Source organism: Lonchura striata, chromosome 17 (assembly GCF_046129695.1).
Source record: "Lonchura striata isolate bLonStr1 chromosome 17, bLonStr1.mat, whole genome shotgun sequence".
NCBI classification, from domain to species: Eukaryota; Metazoa; Chordata; class Aves; order Passeriformes; family Estrildidae; genus Lonchura; species Lonchura striata.
In genome coordinates, this window is record NC_134619.1 from 951,080 (window position 1) to 974,174 (window position 23,095).

At 52.3% G+C, this 23,095-nt stretch overlaps 2 protein-coding genes across 2 annotated transcripts; one reads left to right on the forward strand and one right to left on the reverse strand.

Annotated features, from left to right (window-relative positions):
- Window positions 1-494: 494 nt before the first annotated feature.
- On the reverse strand, window positions 495-13,798 carry PEDS1 (plasmanylethanolamine desaturase 1). Its single transcript, XM_021539211.2, has 6 exons — window positions 13,672-13,798; window positions 10,616-10,735; window positions 4,663-4,754; window positions 3,429-3,573; window positions 2,539-2,751; window positions 495-1,622 (listed from the first exon to the last, which is right to left on the reverse strand). Exons 1-6 carry the CDS (start codon window positions 13,796-13,798, stop codon window positions 1,501-1,503), a joined length of 819 nt encoding a protein of 272 aa, XP_021394886.2. The 3' UTR covers window positions 495-1,500.
- A 6,508-nt stretch (window positions 13,799-20,306) lies between these two features.
- CEBPB (CCAAT enhancer binding protein beta) lies at window positions 20,307-21,569 on the forward strand. The gene has a single exon (XM_021539208.3). The coding sequence runs from the start codon at window positions 20,580-20,582 to the stop codon at window positions 21,552-21,554; it is 975 nt and encodes a 324-aa protein (XP_021394883.1). The 5' UTR covers window positions 20,307-20,579; the 3' UTR covers window positions 21,555-21,569.
- The last annotated feature ends 1,526 nt before the right edge of the window (window positions 21,570-23,095 follow it).

Consider the following 23,095-nt stretch of genomic DNA (forward strand, 5'->3'; position numbering starts at 1 on the left):
CGCCATATCTGCAGGAGTGCAGATCAAGCTCAGTCTAAACCTATGACTCCAAACCATCCTACCCTGCTCTTCAGGAAGAGGCAGCTTGAATGGAACACAACTTACAGCTAGAGGAGGGAACATTCCTTACATCTGATCAGCACTAAGCTCTCAGGCAGGCAGGAACTGAACAAGATCCAAGTCACATTAACTTAGTAAAGTGCTTGTTGGATGTTTTTAGAGAAACTTCCTCACCCCAGCTCAGTTGGGGTTACTCCTCTGCATCCAGAGCAGAATGAATTACTTACACTTCTCCAAAGGTGTAGAAGTCTGGTATAACATAATGCCAGGCTCCTAAAACGCTGGCACATGATCACTCCAACCCAAACAAGCTGTGACAGGCTGCCAGGTGTCTCAGGTGGGACTGCACGAGGTGTTGTGCAACCACCGATCCAGCTCTCGCACTAAGTGCTGCCAGTGCAGCAATGAAAAACAGCAACAAGACTTGAACGTGATTAGTATTATCCAACTGCTTTGTTATAAATATATTATATACATTCAAACATCACATTAAAATATTATTCCATTACACCAGAAGAGATTAAGGCTTTATATTATTTACAGAAACAAGCAAGCACCTTAAAAAAATAAAAAGAACAAAACACCGGTCATTGACATTTCCCTTCTAACATTACGAGTTTGATACCTTGAGCTCTTGAATACAGCTATTTGCAGTGTGCCCAATGCTAGAACTATTTCAAACATTTATTGTCAGGGTAGGAAACACTTGATAGAAGACTCAGCAGTGAGCACTCCACACGAACAGACACATGTGCTGTAGGGTGCCCTCCCTCCCCTCAGAGGCCCCTGAAGTTGAAGGCTTATGCAGAAACTCAATTCCACGAGGAGAGTAGAACGATTTTGTTTTAAGGGAAACTGAAGACACTTGAGGATTGGTGGCCCCTGGAGGAGCGGGATTCTCGAGGTCTGTTCCACATGGCATCAATCAGGCTGAACATGATCGTGCAGACAGAGCTGTAGGTGGATCAATCACCGTGCATTGAGCAGTCATGATTTCCAGGCTTCCATTGCTCCCCCCGCTCTCACGCAGTGCCCCGCACTCCAACACCGAGTGCCGACCCTGCCAGCGCTCTCCCCGCAGGTCCTGGGCCGCAGGCTGTCCGGGAAGTTTGGGAATGTTGATACAACACACGTTTCCTGCGCCCCACGTGCCCCCGGCGTGCCCGGTACCTCACGGATACAGCGACGAAGCAAGCTCTAAGGTGTAAGCAGACATGGCTACACAAAAAGGTGCTCAGTGAGAGTAATCATCTTCATTTCAAGTATTGTTTTAAGAATTAGTTCTTTTCATTGCAGTCTGTGTTAGCACTTTTTAGTTTGTGCTTTAGAGTCTGTTATTTCTTTGCAGGTCTTGAATTTGGCTGATGGCTTTATTATTTTTTTTTTTCTTTTAAAAACAACATTGGCAACAAGTTAAGGATTGCAGAAGGCTGGCAGAAGTTATTTGATTTTCTGAGCCCATTTCATGTCATCTGCTCTTGGCTTCTCCCCAGTAAGTCCTTGGATGATGTTCTCCAAACATCTCCAAAATCTTATCTTCTCTAACGGATAATTCAGCCAACCTAATGGATTGCAAAGGAGAAAGAGGATTAGTTTGTCATAGCGTCCAAAGTTCAGCGTTTTTTTAATGAGAAAAAGAAGCAACCGGCCCAATACTGCTAATAATGGTCAGGCTTAAACTCTCAGCACATAGTAGGACTTAAAAATAGCTCTTTAGGTGGCAAGATTTTTGCTACCATCTGTCAAGTCAGGCTTCTTAATTGTACCATGTTTCTACATGACATTCTGCTAATGAGAATTAGATTTTTTTCTTGGCAGAGGTTTCAAAACCCACATGAACCGTTTGTCAAAGCCAATGAGAGAATGAAGAACCAGGATGGTTTAATTCCAGCTGTCTGATTAACTTGATAACTTATTTAGGATTGTGCAACACTGGTGACTGAGCATTCCCACCTGTATGGATATAAAAGGAAGCTAAAGCTTTCTGCAGACCTGTCCACCTCTGAGTCAGAATGAGTGGATGCTGAAAATCCAGAAGCTTGGCCTTTAGAAATGAGCATTCCAGAGCAGCTGTGGACATTCTGCTCTTTTTGAGCAGCTTTAGTGAACAAACCCCATTAGTGGCCTGAGCTCGAGAGCCCAGGCAATCAGATCCCAGCACCACTGAATGCTCCCTGAGGCTCCGAGTTCCTGCAGCTGATCACAAACCTTCCCCCACACTGTCTATGCAGTTCTGCCAGGAGCCTGCGAGAGCACAGTGAGCTGCCTGGCCCTGCAGGTGTCACACAGTGTCCTGGCAGGGCCCTGCAGGTGTCTCACAGGTGTCACACAGTTATCTCACAGGTGGTCCCAGGGCCCTGCAGGTGTCTCACAGGTGTCACACAGTTATCTCACAGGTATCCCAGGGCCCTGCAGGTGTCTCACAGGTGTCACACAGTTATCTCACAGGTGGTCCCAGGGCCCTGCAGGGCACAGTACCCGTGGTGATGCAGAAGTAGGTCTCGTGAGGGGACACGTGGTGGATCCTGTGGTGCTTCCGGGGCAGGATGATGTGCCAGTCCTGGAGGAATATGACCCAGCGTGGAAGGCCGAAGTACGTGTGGGACCACTTGTGGATCTGGTTCGTCATGGTTATGAAGATGATGAGGGCAAAGACGTAACACTCCCAGGGACAGGTGTCACACAGCGCCTCTGCAAAACACCACAGGCAGCTGGGGCAGCGGCCACGGAACTCACGCTGCTGCCAGGACAGCAGAGCTCCTGCTCCTGCTGCAGCTGGCAAAGGCCACCACAGCTGCTCTGGCACAAGTGTCACAACAGCCAGCAATTCCCAAATATCACCAGACAGGCTGGGAAGTGCCAAATCTGTCAACACGCCATAAACAGGAAGGCAAATTGAGTCTATAAAATTAATTTGACCCTTTAGTTTTTGACCAACACACCATAAACAGGAAGCCAAACTGAGTCTATAAAATTAAATTAAAATTAAATTTATTTAAATTTAACCCTTTAGTTCTTGACTTACGCTTTGCACAGGGATTATGCACTGTTTTGTGTTACACACTTTGGAACAATGAGTTTCCCCAGATGTTCACAGCTTGGTCCCTCTCACAAGAAACGTATTTAGCACAACTTCTAATTTTCCTTTCCAACTCCCTGATTCTCTGCTGAGCTAGAGAACTTCACTGTGCCACCTTTTGCCACCAGACCTCAAAGGAAAGAAAAGTTTCCCTCCTTCCTGCTGGGAGCATCATGCTTTCAACAGCTATTTCTTGTCATATCCCATCCGTGGATTCCTCCAAACTTCACACGTTCATTCAATAGCAACAAGAACACTAAATCCACAGCAGTCAGAAGTAACAGCTTACCTGGGGAAAAAGAAACAAACTTGTAGGCCATGTTTGCCAGGGGGACCAGTGTCATGAAGCAGTTGTCTCCATTGGTCTCTATGAAATCATGTCTGGTGATTGCTGTGGGGTCGATATGGTGCTCCCTAAAGGGTCTGATGAAAGCCTGGGGAAACAAGTGGATAAACACAATAGCACACTCAATAATGCTCTTGGAAAGAAAAATATTACAAAAATAACCCCAACAAACCCTCTCATACACTCAGATCTGATGACTGAGTTGAAGAGAATTCATAGTACAAAGGATGTAAATGGGATTCAAACTTTTGTTATGACACTTCAGAAAATCTGATCTACATTTGCAAAGCAATTCAGTTCCCCCACACAAATCCAGGTTTTCTTTGCTTTTCAGTTTTCTTCTTCTAAATTTTCATTTAGGACCTTTAGTATGCAATCTTAAAAACAAAGCATCAGCACCCTTATTTCCCAGGCAAATTAAGCTGTGAAATTCACTTGCTAAGCAGAATCATCCAAGGGAAAAAACCACTAAAAAATAGGATTCAGCCTAGCATATTTATGGGCTGCAGATGCCAGCACTAATAGACTAAATGCAAATTAAGTGACTGGACAAAGCAGTGGAAGACAGACCATACAGAAGTCACCTCTAGGAGCAGAAATCACATCTGAACACACAGAGCAATTGTTTTACTGTGTGGGACACAGCACAACTGTGATTTGCCTTTAGCACTTCCAGCATGTTCAGCCTATGCAAACGTGTCTTGAGCAGCCTCAGCTCGTGGTTATTTAGCACAGAGTCTCTAGCAGTAGGGTTTTTAAAAGTTATTTACACTGTGGTCCAGGGAGACAGGGGTTTAAGACTAAAGGTCTGTTGAAAAAAGCCAAACTTGACAGTTTTAATTCTGCTGTTGTAGTTTGTGTAACTCTGGATAATAACAAGGAATAGCCCTTTTTTCATTTTTTTTTATAATGATCCTTCTAATATTGCACTGTGAGGAGTAATTAATGGTAGCTATTAAGAAATTTAATTAAGAAAACAGATTGTTGCTTACTACAGAAGCCAGCGCACCTTCCACTAAGCAACTGGCATTTGTAGCTGCAGGTGTATAATACATATCAAATTAAATCTTCAGTCACCACCATTCTAGTAATAGTGTGTTACTACAGGGGCCCACAGAAGAGGGAGCTGGGAAGGGACTTCGGAGCTTTCTTGAGCTAAAGAAGAACAACGTCAGACCTTTCCGACGATGGGGAGCTCCACAGATCCCCAGGTGTCTGCTCCCCAGTGGAACAGTCCTGAGAGGAAGTCGGCCGTGATAACTCCTGCAACTTGAATGAGAGAGAGAGGGTCAGACAAACACAGCATTTTTACTGACTCAGCCACATCTTCTTATTTCAGAAGTTTACTTGTTTATCTGCCTCTAACTTAGGTGTTTACAACCACATGAGCTCTACCCACTCTGAATAAACATATGGTCAGGCAATTAGGAAAAAGAGGTTAGCAAGAAACTATGTGGACAGCAGCAATCTTCATTAAATCTGTATATGTGTTTAGCCCATCTCCTACAGAACAGAAATACCTTCCCTAGTGGGTGCCTTTTGTTTAGCTGACCCCTCACCTCTGTGGTCCTTATTCTCACCTTTCATTTTCAGAAAGGAGAAGAAATAAAAAAGCTCTTCTATTATAAATCAGCCCCTGCTGTTGAATCCATTATCCAGTTGGCCCAAACTCTTAAATGCAGCAGGAGACACTTCATTCTTTATCTCCCCCTTATTACACTGAAGACAGTTTATTTTCCAAGCAGTAAATTCTGTGCATTTGTTCTTGTTTCAGACCACACATGCAGGCTACAGCAAGAGCGGGTGGGACACAATAGCGTTTGGATCTGCTGCTAGCAGCTGAAAGGGCAAGCAGCCTGGCTTCAGGGGAAGACATCCAAACAACACTTCTCTTTGCAAGGACTCAAATGCCATTCTCGCTGAGGTAATGCCCCCATTAGCCTGCCTTGCCTCCAGCTGCTGCATCATCCCAGTGAGATAACTGCAGGAACAGCGACACAAATTGAGGCAAAATACTGACACTTCAGTAGATGTTCCTTGTGTTGCTCTGATGTCAGCTGGTAAAGGCAAGAATGGAGGGTGCCTGGAGCAGTGCATTATACTAAAGCAATTGGGAGGAAACCTAACTACCAGCAATCTTGTTCCAGCTGTACTGTAGCAGAGTGTGCTCTCTCCTCGGCACTTGTGGAGGGTGAGGCGCAGTAAAAGAGCGAGAGCTGTGCTGAGGTTCCACACAAGCAGCATGGTGACACTTGGTGTGTCTCCTGTCCTCGGGCTCAGAGGGCACATCCCACTGATGAACTGGGCTCAGCACCCTCCCACACCCAGCACTGGCTTCACTGAACGTGGCAAGACCAAGGCACAGGAGTTCAGCTGCTGCTCAGAGGTGGCGGCAGATCTCGATGCTCTGCATAGAGGCTGGGAGGGCGAGAGGAGACTGACAGCCCTGAGCATGGGTGAAATGTTAACCACAGTCAGAAAAAGCAAGATAAACCAGAAGCCAGCTCAGTGCAGATTTAGGGAAGTCCTGATCCACACACATTAGCTTTCCTCCAGCTCACTGAGACAGCGGTGAGCATCGGCCCATCCAGGGGTCATCCCCGAGGAGGAGGCGATGCTCGGAGCACACAGAAGGAGGGCAGGAGGACACGAGCTGCAGGACTTGCTCACAACACTGGGATCTTTTGGTTTGCAAGTAGACTGCAGAATTAAGAGGAAGGAAGGCAGCCCAGCACACAGGGAGCCCAAACTCCAACCAGTATCCAAGCAAACACTGGACTGCCACATACATTTGCTGGAAATGCTGCTCTGTCCCGTTTCCCCAAGCTTGTCATTCTCCCAGGCACAACACCAGGTGCCTCTCCCCACAGCAGAACCTGTGGCTGGACAAGCAACTGCCCCAAACACACCAGGGACACAGGGCACCTCTGTCTGGCTCAGAAACCAGGGAATGTGTAGGGTTTGTGACCCAGGAAAGGCCCCTCTCCACCTCTTCACTGCTTCAGTCAAACTGAGACAACTGCAACCTCTGCTCTTGTGGGTGACTCTCAAACCACTTCCCGTGGCCAGGCTGCTCCCAGGGCCTGCAGAAGGAGGAGGCCCCACAGGAGCTTTGAGAGACAAAACTGCTGTGCACATTTAACATTAAAAGTTGTACTGCACCCAAGTTTCAGGAGCTGAGCATAAGCTTGGTTTGGGGTAGGTAGAATGATCAAATTGTAACCTTGAAGTCTTACAAAGCATACAAAGTTTCATAGTTACTGCAAAAATTCAGTTAGAGTCTCTGGAGAGGAAGAAACCAGGATACAATGTCATTAAATAACTTGATGCTATCGTGTAACATCCCTGAGAAGTACAATCATGTTTAATCAGTCACTGCATGAACTGGTTGGACAGCATTAAAGGGTTGGCGCAGCTAACTTCACACACAAAAATATCTTCTTGTTTAAAAATCAATATGCCAAAGAACCAGTTGTTTGTCACTTACATGCTTATGAAAATAAAATGCCTTAGACACCTGGAGTCCCCATTTAGTGACTTTCAGTACAGAGAAGGCAGGGGTTTGGTATTATGGCAAGTTACAAGGCTAAGATTATAATCCCTGGACGTTTCAACAAGTATAACCTGCAGCAGCTTGAAAGGGAAAAAAGAAGTGTTCATAAATTTTGCTAATAAAGCTGAGGAACTTTCAGTCAGAACCGGACCTGAGAGTGCCCCCAAGCAGGGCTGGGACAGCAAATGCATCACTACAGCAGTTTTATCACACTGTGACCAGGGCTGCCAACAAGTCCTGTCTGCAAACCCACACTCCAGGGACACGAACAGCCTGGGCTCCGTCACAGCAGCTGCCCTGGCAAGCCTGGCACGTCGCTCACAGAGCAGGCACCTCTCCTTGGGGCTACTCCCTGCTCTGGGAATGCCTTGGGACCAGTGCCCTGCCTCCAGCACTGAACTATTGTTTTCGTTTGCTAGCTGAGATTTCTGGTGTAATTTCAAGAGCCTTTTAAAACAAAATTTCAGGTGGAAACTCAGTTTAATGCACCTAATAAATCCAAGATGAAGTGCCATCCTTGGAGCTGTGAGGCAGCAGGATGTGGAGACCTGAGCCATGTGCCCAGCACTCACTTCAGCCAACACTGGTGTCTCTGGAGTGTTTTTTCTCCAACATCTGCCACACCTTTCGTGTGTTACACACTCATGTCTGGCTCTGCAATGCAGCTGACCAAGGGCAGCCCTGTAGAGCTGCTGGGGCTTGAAACGAAGAGGTTCTGGGCCTTGATGAGATCCAGTTTCTGGTTTGAAACTGCACTAAGTGATTTATTCCTGTGTGCTCTCTCTGGCTAACCCACAACCTCTGCAATGCTGAAACATGTACCTCAAATGGGTTAAAAAAACAAATCAGTTGTCCATCTTTCAAGAGAGCAGTAATTAATTGTAACTTGTATCATGTCACAAGATGTTCCAAAAGATATCTGCCCTATGTGGGGCAGTTCCTAGGAATATAAACAGGTTACAACACAAAGTTAACTCTTCTTTTTTTTTAAGACTGCAATGAACAGTCCCTGTCATGAACAAATGTGACTGCAGATAACAGTGACATGCATGAATCAAGTCAACCAACTTGGAAAAAAGGGGTTTAAAACCCTGTAAAAAAATAGGAGGAAGGAGAGGAAAATGAAAACCAAGATTCATGCTGTAACTTGCCAAACTTTTTATCTAGATGTTATTAATATATGGACTATATATTCAGCTCATGTATATTGAATGTGCTGGACACCACAAGATCACCTGAAGGTATGAGGGCTTTCAAGCCTGATATTACATGTCTTGGTGAGGCTTTTCTGCTTACCACACAATAATCCCTCTACCACCTTGTCCCTGGCACTACCAACCTTCAATTACAGTGGCAGAGGCTGCTCTGGTTCTGTGGCACTGCAGGGATGCTGTCCTGCTGCAGTGGGGAACACGGGGGTGTTCAAGCTCCCTCACAGCCCCACTGCAGCCAGGGCAGCCTGAGTTTACTGGGTGCTTGTGTGCATGCAAATAAAACACCAAACTCAGATCTGCACAACTCTCAGCTTGCAGAAAGAGGAACAGCTCCATGGCTGGAACAGAGCATGACTCGAGTTAGCACGAGCCACGGCAGAAATCCATCCTCTGCCTACTCCTTTTTTTTCCTCTTTTTTGTTTTACGGTGAGGAGGGGAAGGAAATTGTCTCATCTCTGCTAAACCACCTGGGAGACAAGAGGGTCCCGTGGCTCTTCCTGTCCACCAAGCTCATCCTTAGTCAGCAGGACATGACACAGCCTGAGCTGCTCGAGGCAAGGCCACCACGGTGTCCCTCAGTGCTGCACTGCCCTGCAGGCCCCGAGTGAGCCAGCAGGGCCAGGGCACCGGTGCCACGCTGCCCAGCACTCGGGCAGGGACACTCAGGGAGGGAGTGCTGCCCACTGCCAGCACGGCAGGGCAGATCTCCTGGCCCAGAATCTCCGGGTTAAGGCATGTGCAGTAGTGCTCGTGTTACAGTGCTGTGTGCCTCTGCAGGCACAGAGAAAGGAGCTGTGACACCCGTTAATTACAGACACAGCGTTTGGGCTCAGTGGAACCATGCAGAATGTTCAAGTCCTTCATTTCCTACAGGAAAATGTGTATTTACATAAGAGCACACAGAGGGTCCCCGTGCAGGGAACAGGTCTGTGCAGCAGAACAGATCCAGCCCACTGGAACAGATTCCCAAAGACCTGGCAGGAGCTGGATCTCCAGCTCCGTCTTTATTAGCAGAATGTTTATTTTATGACTTCCGATCAAGGTCAACATTCCAAACCGAGCCTGAGGGAAGCTGTCAGTGGAACACACCTCACCCTGTGGGTGACTCAGGATTCCCAACTGTGCCCATGGAGCTGCTCACGTATTTAGGAACCAGGACTTTTATGGATATGACTTGCACAATATGCAATAAAATCTAATAATCACTGTGAATTACAAACATCATTCACACTTTACCTGGAAAAACAATGTATTGAAGTCAGCAAAACAAGATAGCCTGAAGCATTACAATTTTATGGCACTTGTTTTTGTACACACTATCCATTATTTCCACACCACTTTATTTATACAGAATCCAGATTCTGCTACTTTAATCATTCACAACTACTTAAATAATACTATCAGTGAATTGGCTGCTTTATCAGTTAAACTGGTAACCAGGATATCAGAGAGCTCCAGCTTTTATCAATATTAACTTTGAGATGAAAGCCAGCTGCAAACAGATTGCACCACAGGTTAACCATCATGCTGATTCCCTTGGCTGATCTGCCCCCATCCCTAAGGAGCAGCTCCCATGCCATGCTCTCTCCATTCCTCCCAACACCTGCACCTCATCAGCTGAGAGCACGCAAGAACCCAGTGCAGTGTTTTGGGTGGGTTTTGTTTCTTTTGTTTGAACTCATTAGCAATGCACAGCACTGATGATGAACAAGTACCATTCTCTTCCAAAACACACACCCCACACAGGTTATAGCAAAGCTATTTTTTTCTAAAGCACAGGAACTGAACATCCTATCAGAATGCTTCACTGGTTCTTCCTCTCCTCCACAGAAGAGGTGGAATCAGCTTTTCTTATACTTATGGAAAAAGTCATCATTCAGGATAATAAAGGCCAAACATCACATCCTGACGTGAAAGCACAAGTCTTCAAAATTCTTGTGTTCAGTCTGCAGTCCCCAGAAATGAAGCCAGTTTGGTGCCTGAAGCACCTTTTATTCCTGTCCAGCAAGCTCATCTTTGAGCTTTTGCTTTCTGGAAAGTTCTTGTGAATATTTTTGTCGAGCAAGGTATTTTGTTTCCAACTCTGATCATTTTGACAGCTCTTTTCCTTCTCAATGGTCCTTACACTTGCAGTGACTATACAAGAACACCAAACTTACTCAGCTACATCAAAACTTCCCCTCTGAGAGCCTGAGAAGCCACTGAAACGTAAAGACAAAGCAGTGACACGTTTTGCAGATGGCCTCAGTTGCAGAGGCTCACACGCAGATGTCCCTGTCCCTTCCCAGCAGCAAGCCAAGCCTAAAGGATCCCACATCACACGAGCCTTGCCTTGGGCAGGCAGCAGACAGCTCCTACTTACAAATCCCAATGAGAACCGAGGGCGTGTGCTCCAGCCGCAAGTACAAGAGGAGATTGTAAAAATTGAAGCAGATCAGAGAGAAGCATAAGATGACAGAGATCCATTCTTGCAGTCTCTTTCCTGTTGGAAAGAACAAGGAAAAAAGCATGTTTTACTTTTATCTGAGAGGACATTTTGAAGCCTGAAGTAACAAAGACAGGCCATTCTACTGCCTGGATGACTTGCTCCGTTTGTCTGACAGGGAACTGAAACAGAAATTTATTTCTGTGCACCATGGGAGGTGCAAACATTTTCTTAAATGACACCCTCTTCCCCAAGCCACTACTAACCTCTTCCCTCTGCCCTTGTCCAATTAACAGGGCCAAATCAGACATGATTTCACTCATTTCACACTGTCCTAGTTTCCCTCTCCCTGAGACTGCTGGCATAAATTTCCTCCACGTCACATCTTTTCTCAATTTGCAATTCATCCAATATTCAGTGTTGCTGGAAGGGCTGAATCTGGGAACAAATTTCTGACCTCAAACATATTTAAATCACCTTGTGATCTGTAATATTTACAAGCTCTGAGATCCTAAAAGCTGCTGTACTAATAGGGAAGAGCACCATTCTCACCATTCTGCATTTCGGTGGCCCTGGAATAGCTCGTCTAACGTCACAAGTATTCCCCTGAAGCTTCTCCCTGAACTGCTGTCTTGTCTGGGCCTTCCTGCTCCAGGCAAAGGCTGGCAACTCCCAGCCACTCTGAGATGACAAGGGACAGACCCAGAAAAGAGAGAACTGGCACAAACTTTCTCCTGCACCTTGTTGTACCACTTTGTACCTCTATAAAAAATCATTTACTGTCTATAAAAAGGGAGCAGGCACATCAGAGTATGGTACCACTGGGAGTATCAGCTTAGCAGAGAAAGCTGCTCCCTGCCCTTCACTGCTGGATCCCCACGAGGCAGAGCGCAGGGAACACTCAGGGTGAGATCTGCAGGATCAGGGCACAGACACAGACCTTTAATACCCAAGGCCAAGAAGATCTGAGCTGTCACCAGAAGGGCCAGGCTGCAGGCAGCTCTTAATGCCCCCAGGAGCTGCCAGGCCAGTCCCTGTCTGTTGTAGGGGTCAGTGGGCACAGCCTCCTCCTGCCCAGGGCTCCCTGGAGCAGCCACCCCACAGCCCTTGCCCACCCCTCTGGCAAAGCAGAGCACAAGGAAGGCTCAGGCAGGCTCCAGAGAGGTGCACGTGCTCCCAGGAGCAGAGGCACACTCAGGCCTGGCAGGTGCCCAGCCTCTGTCCTACTCCTCCTCTCTGCTGACCTAATGCCTGATCAAATTTCTCCTCCTAAATGCTAAATCAAGTCCTCCTTCTCACTGTACCACACAACGAGCAGGGAAGGTAGGAACATAAACAGAGGTTCAGTCTTATCTCCCATGTGCCTACAAGGCAATATTTGAAAGTGTGAACAAAGACTTGGACAGGTCAGTTTTAGACATTCTAGAAGGCCCGTGGGTATATAAATTAACACTTTGCAGCAGCAAGGAGAGAATAGTAAAATTAAATTAAGACACAAGAACAGCCATATTTGACAGCACTATCAGGTCACAATGTGGGTGAATCTATAAACAGATCCCTGGAGTAATGAAAGTAAGAGTTAATTAACACACACTTCCTGCATAAGAAAACCACACTGATTAGAGGAGCCAAGTGGGTAGATCCTCATGAACAGCTGAGTGCTGCAAAGGAGGCTGGCAAGTCCCCTGAGCTCAGCGTGTGCAAACACCTCTGGAATCTGAACACAGGGATCCAGCGAGGCTGTCGAGATATCCAGGTTCAAAAACACAGCCTCAGCTCTGCACTGGGAAGGCAAATCACTCAAGGAACTGAGTCAGCGCTGATAACTTGAGTTTAAAGGGCACTCAAATCCCAACGTCTGGGAAGGAATGAATTGCCAAAGCCACAAAGCGTGTCCTTAAAGAAATCAGGGACATATTCCAGTCATGTTCACTCTGCACAATTCAATGCAATCCCCATTCTTATGGATTCAGAATTTGAACATGATACGCTTCCACCATAATACATATTCTGGCATTGCTTATGCAAATTATTTATGTAATTCCAGAAGAAACCTGCATATCTAATACACCCTCAGCTCCCTGACATATCCCTGTACGTGTGGTACAGCAGTGAGAAGGGCAGCAAGATCTTTGGGGAGGAAAATCCTTTCCTTATGAGCCAGAGCAGTGGTAAAATCAGGAAGTGCTTTTGTGTAAAGCACAGGAATCAGTCCCAGATGGAACAGAGCAGCTGAAAGGTGTCACAAAAGACCTGCTCCAGGCAAGCTCAAGGGGAGCAAAAGAAACTGAAACGGGCAGACTTGGCCCAGTCACACAAACGAACAAAGGCCTTGGAATTCTTATCATCACATGGCTCTGTGCGAGTAAGAAGCCCTACTGGTGCAGGAATTGCCTTGGATGTGCCAGCTGGGCTCAGCTGACCTGCTGGAAAACACATCTTCCCTTGCCTAATTCCTCACTAGAGAACAGATTCACTAGGAACGGCAGGAATACCCAGCATTGCTCACACTGTGAGCTGAAAACAAATTATGGCTTTTTAACATAGAATTTGCAATTATGTCCACAGTCATTTACTGAGCACCCAAACGACAAACTGAAGCTTGTTTGACGAGTTCCAAGCTTCAGTTAGAGCGAACAGGAATTGAAGCATCCCTGTGCCCCTTTCTGAGGTGCCAGGCCTGGAGGGCAGCTGCTGAGCAGATTGCCGAGGGCAAGGCTGCCGCTGTTAAAGGCTGCCGGTGTTATCATTCCCTTCCCTTCCCTTCCCTTCCCTTCCCGTCCCGTCCCGTCCCGCCCGGGCCCGGCCCGTGCCGCAGCCCCGCTCGGAGCCGCGGGCCGGCAGCCCCGGGCCGCCCCTTCCCGCTCCTGCGGGGGGAAGCGGGCCCGAGGGGAGGCGGCCACGGGCGACCCGGGCCGGGCAGAGCGGCGCTCGAGGGGAACGGGCGCTGCGGGAGCGGCCGGCCCCGGGCCCCGCCCGCCCGCCCGCCTCACCTGGCGAGTAGAGCTCGGCCAGCTCGCGGGCCCCGGCGTGCTGAGCGCCCCAGCGCCGCCCGCCGCCCTCGGGCTCCTCCGCGGCCTCGTCCCGCGGCGCGGCCGCCCCGGGGCCGCTCTGGGCCATGTCCGGCCGGGAAGGGCCGCGGACCCGCCCGAGCTCGGAACGGGCCGCGCTGCGCCGGCCGGGCGCGCCGGGCCCGCCCCCGCGCCTCCCGCCAATCGCCGCCGCCGCCGCGCGCCGCCGGGCCAATGGGCAGCGCCGCCCGCCGCGCGGCAGCCAATGGCGCGGCGGCACGGCCGGCGGCGCAGTGCGGGCGGGGGCGGCCTCCGGGCGGGACCGGGCGGGACGGGACCGGGCGGGGCGGGACCGGGCGGGGCGGGACCGGGCGGGGCGGGGCGGGACCGGGCGGGGCGGGACCGGGCGGGGCGGGACCGGGGCGGGCGGGACCGGGCGGGGCGGGGCGGGACCGGGCGGGGCGGGGAGGCAGGCGCGGTCCGGTTCGGGATGGGGACGGAAGCGGGGACGGACCGGGCAGGGCGGCGGGCACGGTCCGGTCCCGCCCGGTTCGGGATGGGGACGGAAGCGGGGCGGGACCGGGCGGCGGGCGCGGTCCGGTCCGGTCCGGGATGGAGGCGGAAGCGGGGCCGGGGCGGGGCCGGGTGGTCTCGTTCGCACCGCCCCCTCCGCCCGGTGCCTCGCGCGCCCTCTGCCGGCGCGGGGCGCTGTTCCCGCGGCAGCGCCCGCGCGTGCCCGGGACCCGCCGCAGCGGCGACAACGGGGCCGCTGTCGGTGCCTGTGGTGGCCCCTGGAGAGTGTGCCGGGTGACAGTTCGGTGCTCACGCAGCCGTTGTTAACCGGGCTGCCGGGACACCCCCGGCGGGTCCGCGGCAGGCGGCCGCCCGTGCCCGAGCGAAGGTGTAAGTTAGAGGAGAACGGGCACAGTCCCGGCCCCGGTAACGCCGGCACGGTCCCGGTCCCGGTCCCGGTAACGCCCGGCACGGCCCCGCCCGCTAGGTGGCGCTCCAAGCCTGCTGCCGGGCGCGGGGCGAGGACAGGGATCGGAATCTGGACCGGGACCGGGACCGGGACCGGGATTGGGATCGGAACCCGGATCGGGATCAGGATCGGGGAGGGGCGAGGATCGGCATCGGGACTGCGATCTGGACCGGGACCGGGACCGAGACCGGGATCGGGATCGGGATGTGGCCCAGGGCGGCGCTCGGGGGTCTCCTTGCCGGGACAGCCTCGCCCAGTCCTCGCTCCTCAGCCCTGCCGGGACCGGACGGACCCGGACGGGACCGGGAAAGCTCCCACGGCTGCGGAGCTCGTTTGCCCGGAGCCATCCACACTGAGCTCCTTCCTTTCCCCGCACCGGGGAGGCGGGAGCCGCCACCGGTGCCGCTGGTGCCACCCGGCCCCGTCCCGGCTCCTGCCGCATCCCCCGGCCGAGCGCAGCCCCCGCGGCCCCGCACCTGCCCGCTCCGCCCGCCGCTCGGTCCGCCCGAGCCCCGGGGCACGGGGGAGCAGGAACCGGCTGCGGTTCCTCGCTGGACTCTCTCTGGCATGGGAAAGTGTCAGTGGGTGGCGGAGCTGGAGCAGCCACTCCCACGGCTCGCGTCCAAGGCCGAAAATGCAAAGGTGGGGAGATGGCAGGGGCCGAGGAGCGCGGCGTGCGGAGCACGGAACAGCGCGGTTCCCCCGCCTGGCAGCCCGTCCCCACTGCCAGCTGCCGGGTGGCACAGACCAGCCCCGGGGCTCTTCCGAGTGCCAGGACTCACAAACAACAAGCCCGGACCGATTCCCTGGCAGCCCCGCTTTCCCCGTGCTGCTCGACACAGGATGAGAGCAGATGGAAAACAAGTATTTGCACAGTCTAGAGCACGGACTTCTAATGCTTTTAATAAAGAAAAAAAATCTTCTATTTCTTTCCCTAAGCCACTTCCCCTGTCACCCCCTCTCAGACTTCCCTTGTTTTATGTTGCCCCTTGCCATACACCCCATGGAGTTCAGGCTGTCTGTCCCACAGCCTCAGGACTGCAGAAGAGTTCTCTTTTAGAAATTTCCTAAATGAATTACCAAGTCCTGTTACTAGGAACTTCTGACACTCTGTAGGGTACCCTGGAAGGGTAGAATTCATCTCTCTTGATGGATCTTTTGAAAGCTTGGATACTCCAGATGTCATAAATGCATGACCTGTAACAAATTCATCAAAGCAGGAGGCTGCAATTACCCAGGAAATGTCAGGCAATTACAGAGAACTTTTGAAACTTAGTGGACAGCAACTTCTCTGCCATTTTAATGGAGCACAAGGAAACGGGCTACTCATAAAATACAGCCACCTCTCACTGTCTCTGCTCAGACTGCCAGCCCACATCCTTCCAACAGACAGCTCCTGCAGGGACTTTGCCATGCAGGATGGAGATTGTGGCCTGTGCTTCCATGGGCCTTGGTGTCCTGACTCTTCCTCCTTTCCTTGTTTCTCAGCGCCACAGGGTGGCTGCTCTGACCTCAGGTTTGCTCTGGAAAGTTTTCAGTCTGGTCGGGAGGGCATTTGGCTGATGTTGTCCCACTGGAGTCAGTCTCCAGGTGTCGTCTCCACTCACCCGCTGGGGCAAAGAGCAGCGTGGAGATAAAGGGGATTGAGCAACGCAGCGCTGCAAAGGCCAAGCCTGCTGGGTCAGAGGTGAGAGAAAATCAGCAGAAGACCAACAAAAAGCATGTCCCAGCCCATCACCGTGTCCCACGGGAACAGGGTGAGGGAGCTGGGGGCAGGACCCCGGTCTGTAACAAAAGAAGAGAAGGAGGCCACAGACACAGCCTGCCCCTGGGACTGCCAGCGCGGCACCAGCCACGGGGCAGCAGGGCAAAGCTGTGGCAATCCCTTTTCGTGTTCAAATGAAGCAAAGTCTCGAGCCTGGCCTGAGCTGGGCAGACAGATGGAGAGCCAGCCTCTCCCTTGAGCTGAGACATTGTCCCTGCCTGGCATTCATCAAGGGCTGTTGTTTTACAGCAGAGAACAGCAAGTGAAGAGCAATGGTTTCAAACCTGTGCTCTGCCAGGTGCAGCTGCTGAGTTGCTGTTGGCATATGGTGTGCAGCTGAATAAAGAGAGACCTGGGGCTAGGCAGAAGGGAAAAAAGGGCTCAACATGCTCAGAAATAAATTTCAATGTTACTTCTCTATTCTACAGCCTTTATTGCAACACTGTTCTTTTAGGCAAGGTCCCCTCCTACCCCCCAGAGACCTTCCGTGCTTGTTTGCAGGGACGCTGCTCTGGGGTCCCTCCCGTTCCCCTCCTCACCTCCAACCCCTCCCGCAGCACCTCAGGCACTGCTGTGGCTGCCGGCTGCTGGCATCGCCCTCCTGCCCGCTGCCCTGCTCTGCCCCTCTGCTGCTGCACGAGCAGCTCCAGCACCAGGCAGCTCTGATCTTACTGACCTGCTGAGAGCGACTGCCAGGGGAATAATAAATGGGGCAAAACTGAGCAAGAAACATCAGAAATGTCAGCCAGGCTCTTTCCAGAGACCTTCTGATAAACACTCCAGTGTCTGAGCCATCCCCACTAAACTCACAGCATCTCCCCAAAGCTGGTGTCGTTCCAGAGGCAGCTGCTGTAGACCTGGAGTGTGTGAACTGGAAAGTTTGCAAGAAATCCTGGAAAAGAAGACAATTTCCAGGAAGAAAATTCCTCTGCGATGCTTTACTGTGGGTCTGAGCTGCAAAGTTGAGGCTTCCACAATACAAAAAGAGAGAGCAGAGTTTAATTCATGACAGAGATGAGCAGTGAGGATGAGATTCTTCCCTCCACCTTTTCACCATGCTGGTCTCCTTCTGTTCCCCTCCCTTTGTCTGGATTGTTTTACATATGAATGTAGAGGAACCTGGATGCTATTGCATCAGAATTTTTTCTCAAAAATGTTATATTCTTACTAAGTAATTTGGGACTTTTGCTGTCTCCTCCCTTAGCTGAATAGTTCTGAAAAAAAAAAGAAATTATGAAATCACTAGAAGGAAGGTGCTTTTCACAGAAGTGCTGCTTTTATAATGAAAATTGCTCTGCTGGGAGACAAGCTGAAGGGCTGCTGCCAGTGCCTGGGTCCCTTAACCAGGAATGTCTGCATCTCCCTGCCTAAAGCACCTCTGAGGAGCTTTTCAGGCCAATTTTCAGGACAATTATTAGCAGTCTCTGCACATCTGGCAAGGCCGAGCCAGGCACTCACAGGCACGGAGCCCTGTGTGCCCAGACCTCGGCTCAGTCCTGCGGTGTGAGCCTCGTTCTGCACCTGCTCCCATTTCCAAATCCCCACTCGTGGCCGTGCATTTGTTGTGACAAGTGCAGAAATAATTTAAAAGAGACCAGAGTTAGCCCCAAACCTGCTTGCCGAACGCTGGGGTTTTGGATCCGTGGTTAGTCCCGCCAACAAGGTTCCCATGAGAAGCTGGGAGCGGACGTTGGCCCCAGGAGAGTGGATGCTGGGATTTGAGGTGAGCTGGAGGAAGTTGAAAGGGATCCAGGCAGAGCAGGGAGGTGAGGGGGAGAGGGAAGGAGGGGACAGGCTGGGCAGCGGCCTGGATTGCCGCCCGGCTGGCGCGGTGGGGTGACTGCAGGATTACTCAGCGTGGGCCGGCAGGATCTGCTCCGCGCGGCAGCGGCGCGGACGTTTCACTGCCTTTTGTCAGGGAAGGTCAACCCCGGCAGGAATACAGCTTTCTGCTGCACAGCAGCCGAGGGCAGGGCAGAAATCTGAAGAGGGCAAACGCAGATCCCCAAAACCGTCGTGAAAATCTCTTCAAGAACTTCACCGAGCAGCTTTAGCATTCGGCTTCAGCTGAGGACCACGGCGAGCTGTGGACACGTCGGGGCGATGCCAAGGCAGACCAGCTGTGCCTGCAGCGGGTCAGTGCCCAGGAGGGCTCCTGCCCTGGGGCCCTGGGACGGTTTGGGGTAGGAAACACCAGACTGGTTTTTAAGAGTTCGGTTGGAAGGGCCAGTTAGGGCAGCCACTGGATGTAACTGCCAGATCAGAATGCAGGATAAAGGCACAGGATGAGGGAGTAAACAGCCAGAAGAACAAGCCCTGGCTCACTGCAGCTTGCCAGTATTTGCACCCAATACAGATGTTTGTATTTATGAAGGTATGGGCTCCAACTACAATCTCCAGACCCAGCTCTCTGGCCAGGCCCAGCTCCAACTTAATCTCTAGTGCATTCACCAAAGATTAACTTGGTAGATAAAGATGGAACTAGAAATATTTGAAGCCTGAAAACCTGTTAGGGAGCTTTTGTTATGGAAACAAACAAATAAATCCTATTAAAACGTGAAAAGAAAAATAAAAAAAAAAGAGAAAGAAAAAGTCTGATGATCCACTGACTGATTCTTAAATTCTTCCTCTTTTCAGAGTTCTGAGGTTTGAACATTAAGAACAGTTGACTGTTTGAATCATATAATGCAATACCTGTTCCTCTGGCTTAACGTTACAATATTTCCCACACCGCAGGATTGCTTCACATTATTCTAAGAGGCAGTGTCATTTTCCCTGCAGTGCTAGGTCTTCTTTACTGAGGGAGGACACTCCTACTTCCTTTAATTATATGTTTTGTTTTAAATTAATGTCCTTTATTCTGGGCATGAATCATCAGCTTGTAGACAGGTAAATGTGGGAGTAAGAGAGTGAAAATATAAGTTTGATTCCCAAGGTGGGTGTCTTTAATTAAAACGGACATCGGGATTCAGTCTTCCTTCCCAAACTTACCCCGCAAATCTCAAAACTTTTGGATTCCACCCTCTGATGCACGAACCTCACTCTCCTCTGGCCCCCATTCCGTCTCCTTTGGCTCCAGAGCCGGTTCCCTGCTCCCGGCTCCCGTGGGTGCCCTGACAGTTGCCCCACATCGTGCAGAGCAAATATGCCAAGACAAACGCTAGGGCCCCCATGGGTGCTGGAAGCGCCGGGAGGCAGCGCTGGCTTGGCCGGGCTCCGGTGCTGCGGCCGCCAGGAGGAGGCCGGGGCAGTGCCCTGCTCCAGCCCCATCGCTCGGCCCCGGGCTCGCCGCTGCCCAGCGGCTCTGGGCACGTCCCTGTGGCACTTCTGTGCCAGTGGGATTCGCCAAAGCGAGCCCGGGACGCCGAGTAACGGGATCCGGCTTTGGTGTGCAGCTTTCCCCCTTCTTTGCCAAAAGAACTTGGAAAAATCTCTCTTGCCTTGACTTCCCCTAGGGAAGCGGAGCGATCTGTGCCCAGCCCCGGGCACTGCCAGCCCCGGGCACTGCCAGCCCCTCGCTGTGCGGGCCCCGGCAGAGCCCGGGCGGGCACGGGGCAGCGGCAGCGCCCGGCACACGCTGTCCCCGGGGCCGCCCGCTGCCCTGCCCGCTGCCCGCTGCCGTCCCGGCCGGCCCTGGCCGCGGCAGCCCCGACCTCCCGCACCTGCGGGCCCGCAGCCCGGCCCCTCCCTCCGGCCCGGCCCGGTGCACTGTGGGCGGCCCGGCGGGCACCGCTCGGCACCGGCGCGCCCGCCCCGGGAGCCTCCTCCGGGGCCGGGACCGGCAGCGCCGAGCGTGCGGAGTGGCAGGCGGCCAGGCGGTGACGCGCCTGTTGCTATGGGATCCACCGCCCCTATAAATAACTGGGGAAAGGAACTTTCCTAAGTCAGAGACTTTAGGACACGGGACCCAGAACCAGATGGTCCGGAGGAGACGCGCCAGCCCCCGCCGCAGCTGCCGGAGCGGTGAAGCCCCGGCGCGCCGCAGGGACTGATCCAGCCCGGCCGGGCAGCGCCGCGGGGCCGTGCCCAGGCCAGAGACCGCGGCAGGGTCTGGAGCCCCCCACCCTGACGGCGGCAGCTTGAGCCTCTGCCGGGGGGGGTCCCCTGCGTCGTTTCCTCCTCCCCGCATCCCCCTTTGCTTTCATGCAACGCCTGGTGGCCTGGGACGCAGCATGCCTCCCCATCCAGCCGCCCGCCTTTAAATCCATGGAAGTGGCTAATTTCTATTACGAGGCGGACTGTCTGGCTGCTCTCAACAAGCTGCACCCGCGGGCGGCCGGGGGCCGCTCCATGACCGAGCTCACCGTCGGGGACCACGAGCGAGCCATCGACTTCAGCCCGTACCTGGAGCCCTTGGCGTCGCAGCCGCCGCCTCCCGCGGCAGCAGCAGGGGGCAACTTTGAGCCTCCGTGCAGCAGCGGCGCCGGCCAAGATTTCCTTTCCGATCTCTTCGCCGAGGACTATAAAGGCAGCGGCGGCGGCAAGAAGCCCGACTACACCTACATCAGCCTCGCCCGGCACGGCCACCCCTGCGCCAGCCAGAGCCACAAGCCGGGGGGGCTGCAGGGCTGCTTCCCGCCCCAGATCGTGGAAACCAAAGTGGAGCCGGTCTTCGAGACCCTGGACTCTTGCAAAGGGCCCCGGAAGGAAGAAGGGGGCGCGGGGCCGGGACCGGGGGGCATGTCCTCGCCCTACGGCAGCACCGTGCGCTCCTACCTGGGTTACCAGTCGGTGCCGAGCGGCAGCAGCGGGAACCTGTCCACCTCATCCTCCTCCAGCCCCCCCGGCACCCCCAACCCCTCCGAGTCCTCCAAGTCCGCCGCCGCCGGCGGGGGCTACTCCGCCGCCCCGGCGGGCAAGAACAAGCCCAAGAAGTGCGTGGACAAGCACAGCGACGAGTACAAGCTCCGCCGGGAGAGGAACAACATCGCGGTGCGCAAGAGCCGCGACAAAGCCAAAATGCGCAACCTGGAGACTCAGCATAAAGTCTTGGAACTGACGGCCGAGAACGAGCGGCTGCAGAAGAAGGTGGAGCAGCTCTCCCGGGAGCTGAGCACCCTCAGGAACTTGTTCAAACAGCTGCCCGAGCCCCTGCTCGCCTCCTCGCCGCGCTGCTGACCCCCGGCCGGGCGGCGGGGCAGCGGAGCCGCCGCTTCTTCCCGGCCCCGCTCCGCGCTCCGGGGCCGGGGCGAGGGCCCGAGAGCCCGCGGCGGGCGGGCGGCTTTGGTTTTCATTTGCGTTGTTGTTGTTGTTGTTGGATTTTTGTTTTTTTTTTTTGTCTCTATCGACATGTTGGCGGAAGGCTCCGCCGCCGCGCGGGGTCTGAGCGGGGCCGGGGCTGCAGCGGGGCGGGCGGGGGGACCCCGGCCCCGGCCCGGGCGGGCTCTGCTGGGCGCTGGGTTATTTAAAAGAGCGAGAGGAGAGCAAGGGCAAAGTGATGCAATCCTTTAAGCATGGCTGGGAATGCTGTGTACATGATGCAATCTCGTGTAACTGTCAGTCATGGATTGAGTAATCTGTTAAAGATGTTCCTACAGTTTTTTTATTATAAAGAATAATCTATTTCTATAAGAAAATACATATGTATATTTTGGGATCTATGCATTCTTGCTACATTTGAAGCATTAATGAACAATTTTAATAAACTTTATGACTAGGTTAAAAAAAAGTAGCTTGTTTTATTTTGAAGGCATGTTTAAAGTTAGATTAAACACAGGGTTGAAATTCCAGCTGATTCTAGCTCAATGCTGTGATCAGGGACAGGGATTTTTCTAAGTCTTTAACTTTCTCTGAGTGAAAGGGAAAAAAAAAAAACAACAAAAAACCCAATAACCAAAACCAAACCCCCAAACCCCAAGAGAAACTCAGCAAAGAACAGAGCTGGAAGCCTTAGCCGGTTCTTGTTGCCTCATTTTATTTCCTTTAATCACCTGCTTTAGTTGCTGCTTGGGTGTTGTTTGGGGAGGAGGTGTTTGTGTTGGGTTTTTTCTGCACTTCATGCTGTTTTGAACGTGTAGAGCAAGATGTGCTATCCAAACCATGACCAATCTTTGGCAAATAACGCCGAGTTTGAAGTGGGAGGGAGGAAGAAAAAGTATGGGAGGAAGCCTGAAATGAGGTTTTGTTTGTGTTTGGTTTTTTTTTTTTTTCTTTACAGAGATTCTATTCTTTACGATTCAGCATTTCTTGTGTTTGTAGTTTACAGGAATAAACATGAGAAAGTAGCATTTCTGTTGGATTTCGGTAATTTCGGGCATTGCTCAGGAAGCTCCCATGAGACCCAACCAGGTGAGAGGCTCCTGAACCTCCCCCTTCCCTTTTTATGGAGACGCTTTCCTAAAAGCTGCAGGGAGATCCTCTGATGAGAGGTGTTTGCCGGGGCAGGAGACGGACGAGTGGGGTGGCAGAGGAGGAGCAGGGGGTTTGCAGCCGCCCGGGACTTTGTTCTGGGGGGATCCAGGGCTCTGCCTGTGCCGGGCCGGGCCCGCCTGGCCGAGCTCCCGCCTGCTATTCCCTGCTCCAGGGGCTCTAAGGAGTGAACAGTCCCAGGCTGGCTACGTGGAGGGAGCTGGGCAAAGGATCAGCTCTTAGTCAGCATTTTCCATTTTCCTGTTCGGCCAAATTTAAGCGTGAAGTTTTTACATACAGATTCCCAGTGC

Excerpts from the sequence above, each read along its gene's own strand:
- PEDS1 (XM_021539211.2), bottom strand. The coding sequence starts at position 13,798 with ATGGCCCAGAGCGGCCCCGGGGCGGCCGCGCCGCGGGACGAGGCCGCG. Across the intron at positions 4,755-10,615 it reads CTCGGTTCTCATTGGGATTT|TTGCAGGAGTTATCACGGCC; the intron begins GTAAGTAGGAGC and ends CTCTCATTCAAG. Across the intron at positions 3,574-4,662 it reads AGCTCCCCATCGTCGGAAAG|GCTTTCATCAGACCCTTTAG; the intron begins GTCTGACGTTGT and ends TTGTTTCCCCAG.
- CEBPB (XM_021539208.3), top strand. The coding sequence starts at position 20,580 with ATGCAACGCCTGGTGGCCTGGGACGCAGCATGCCTCCCCATCCAGCCG.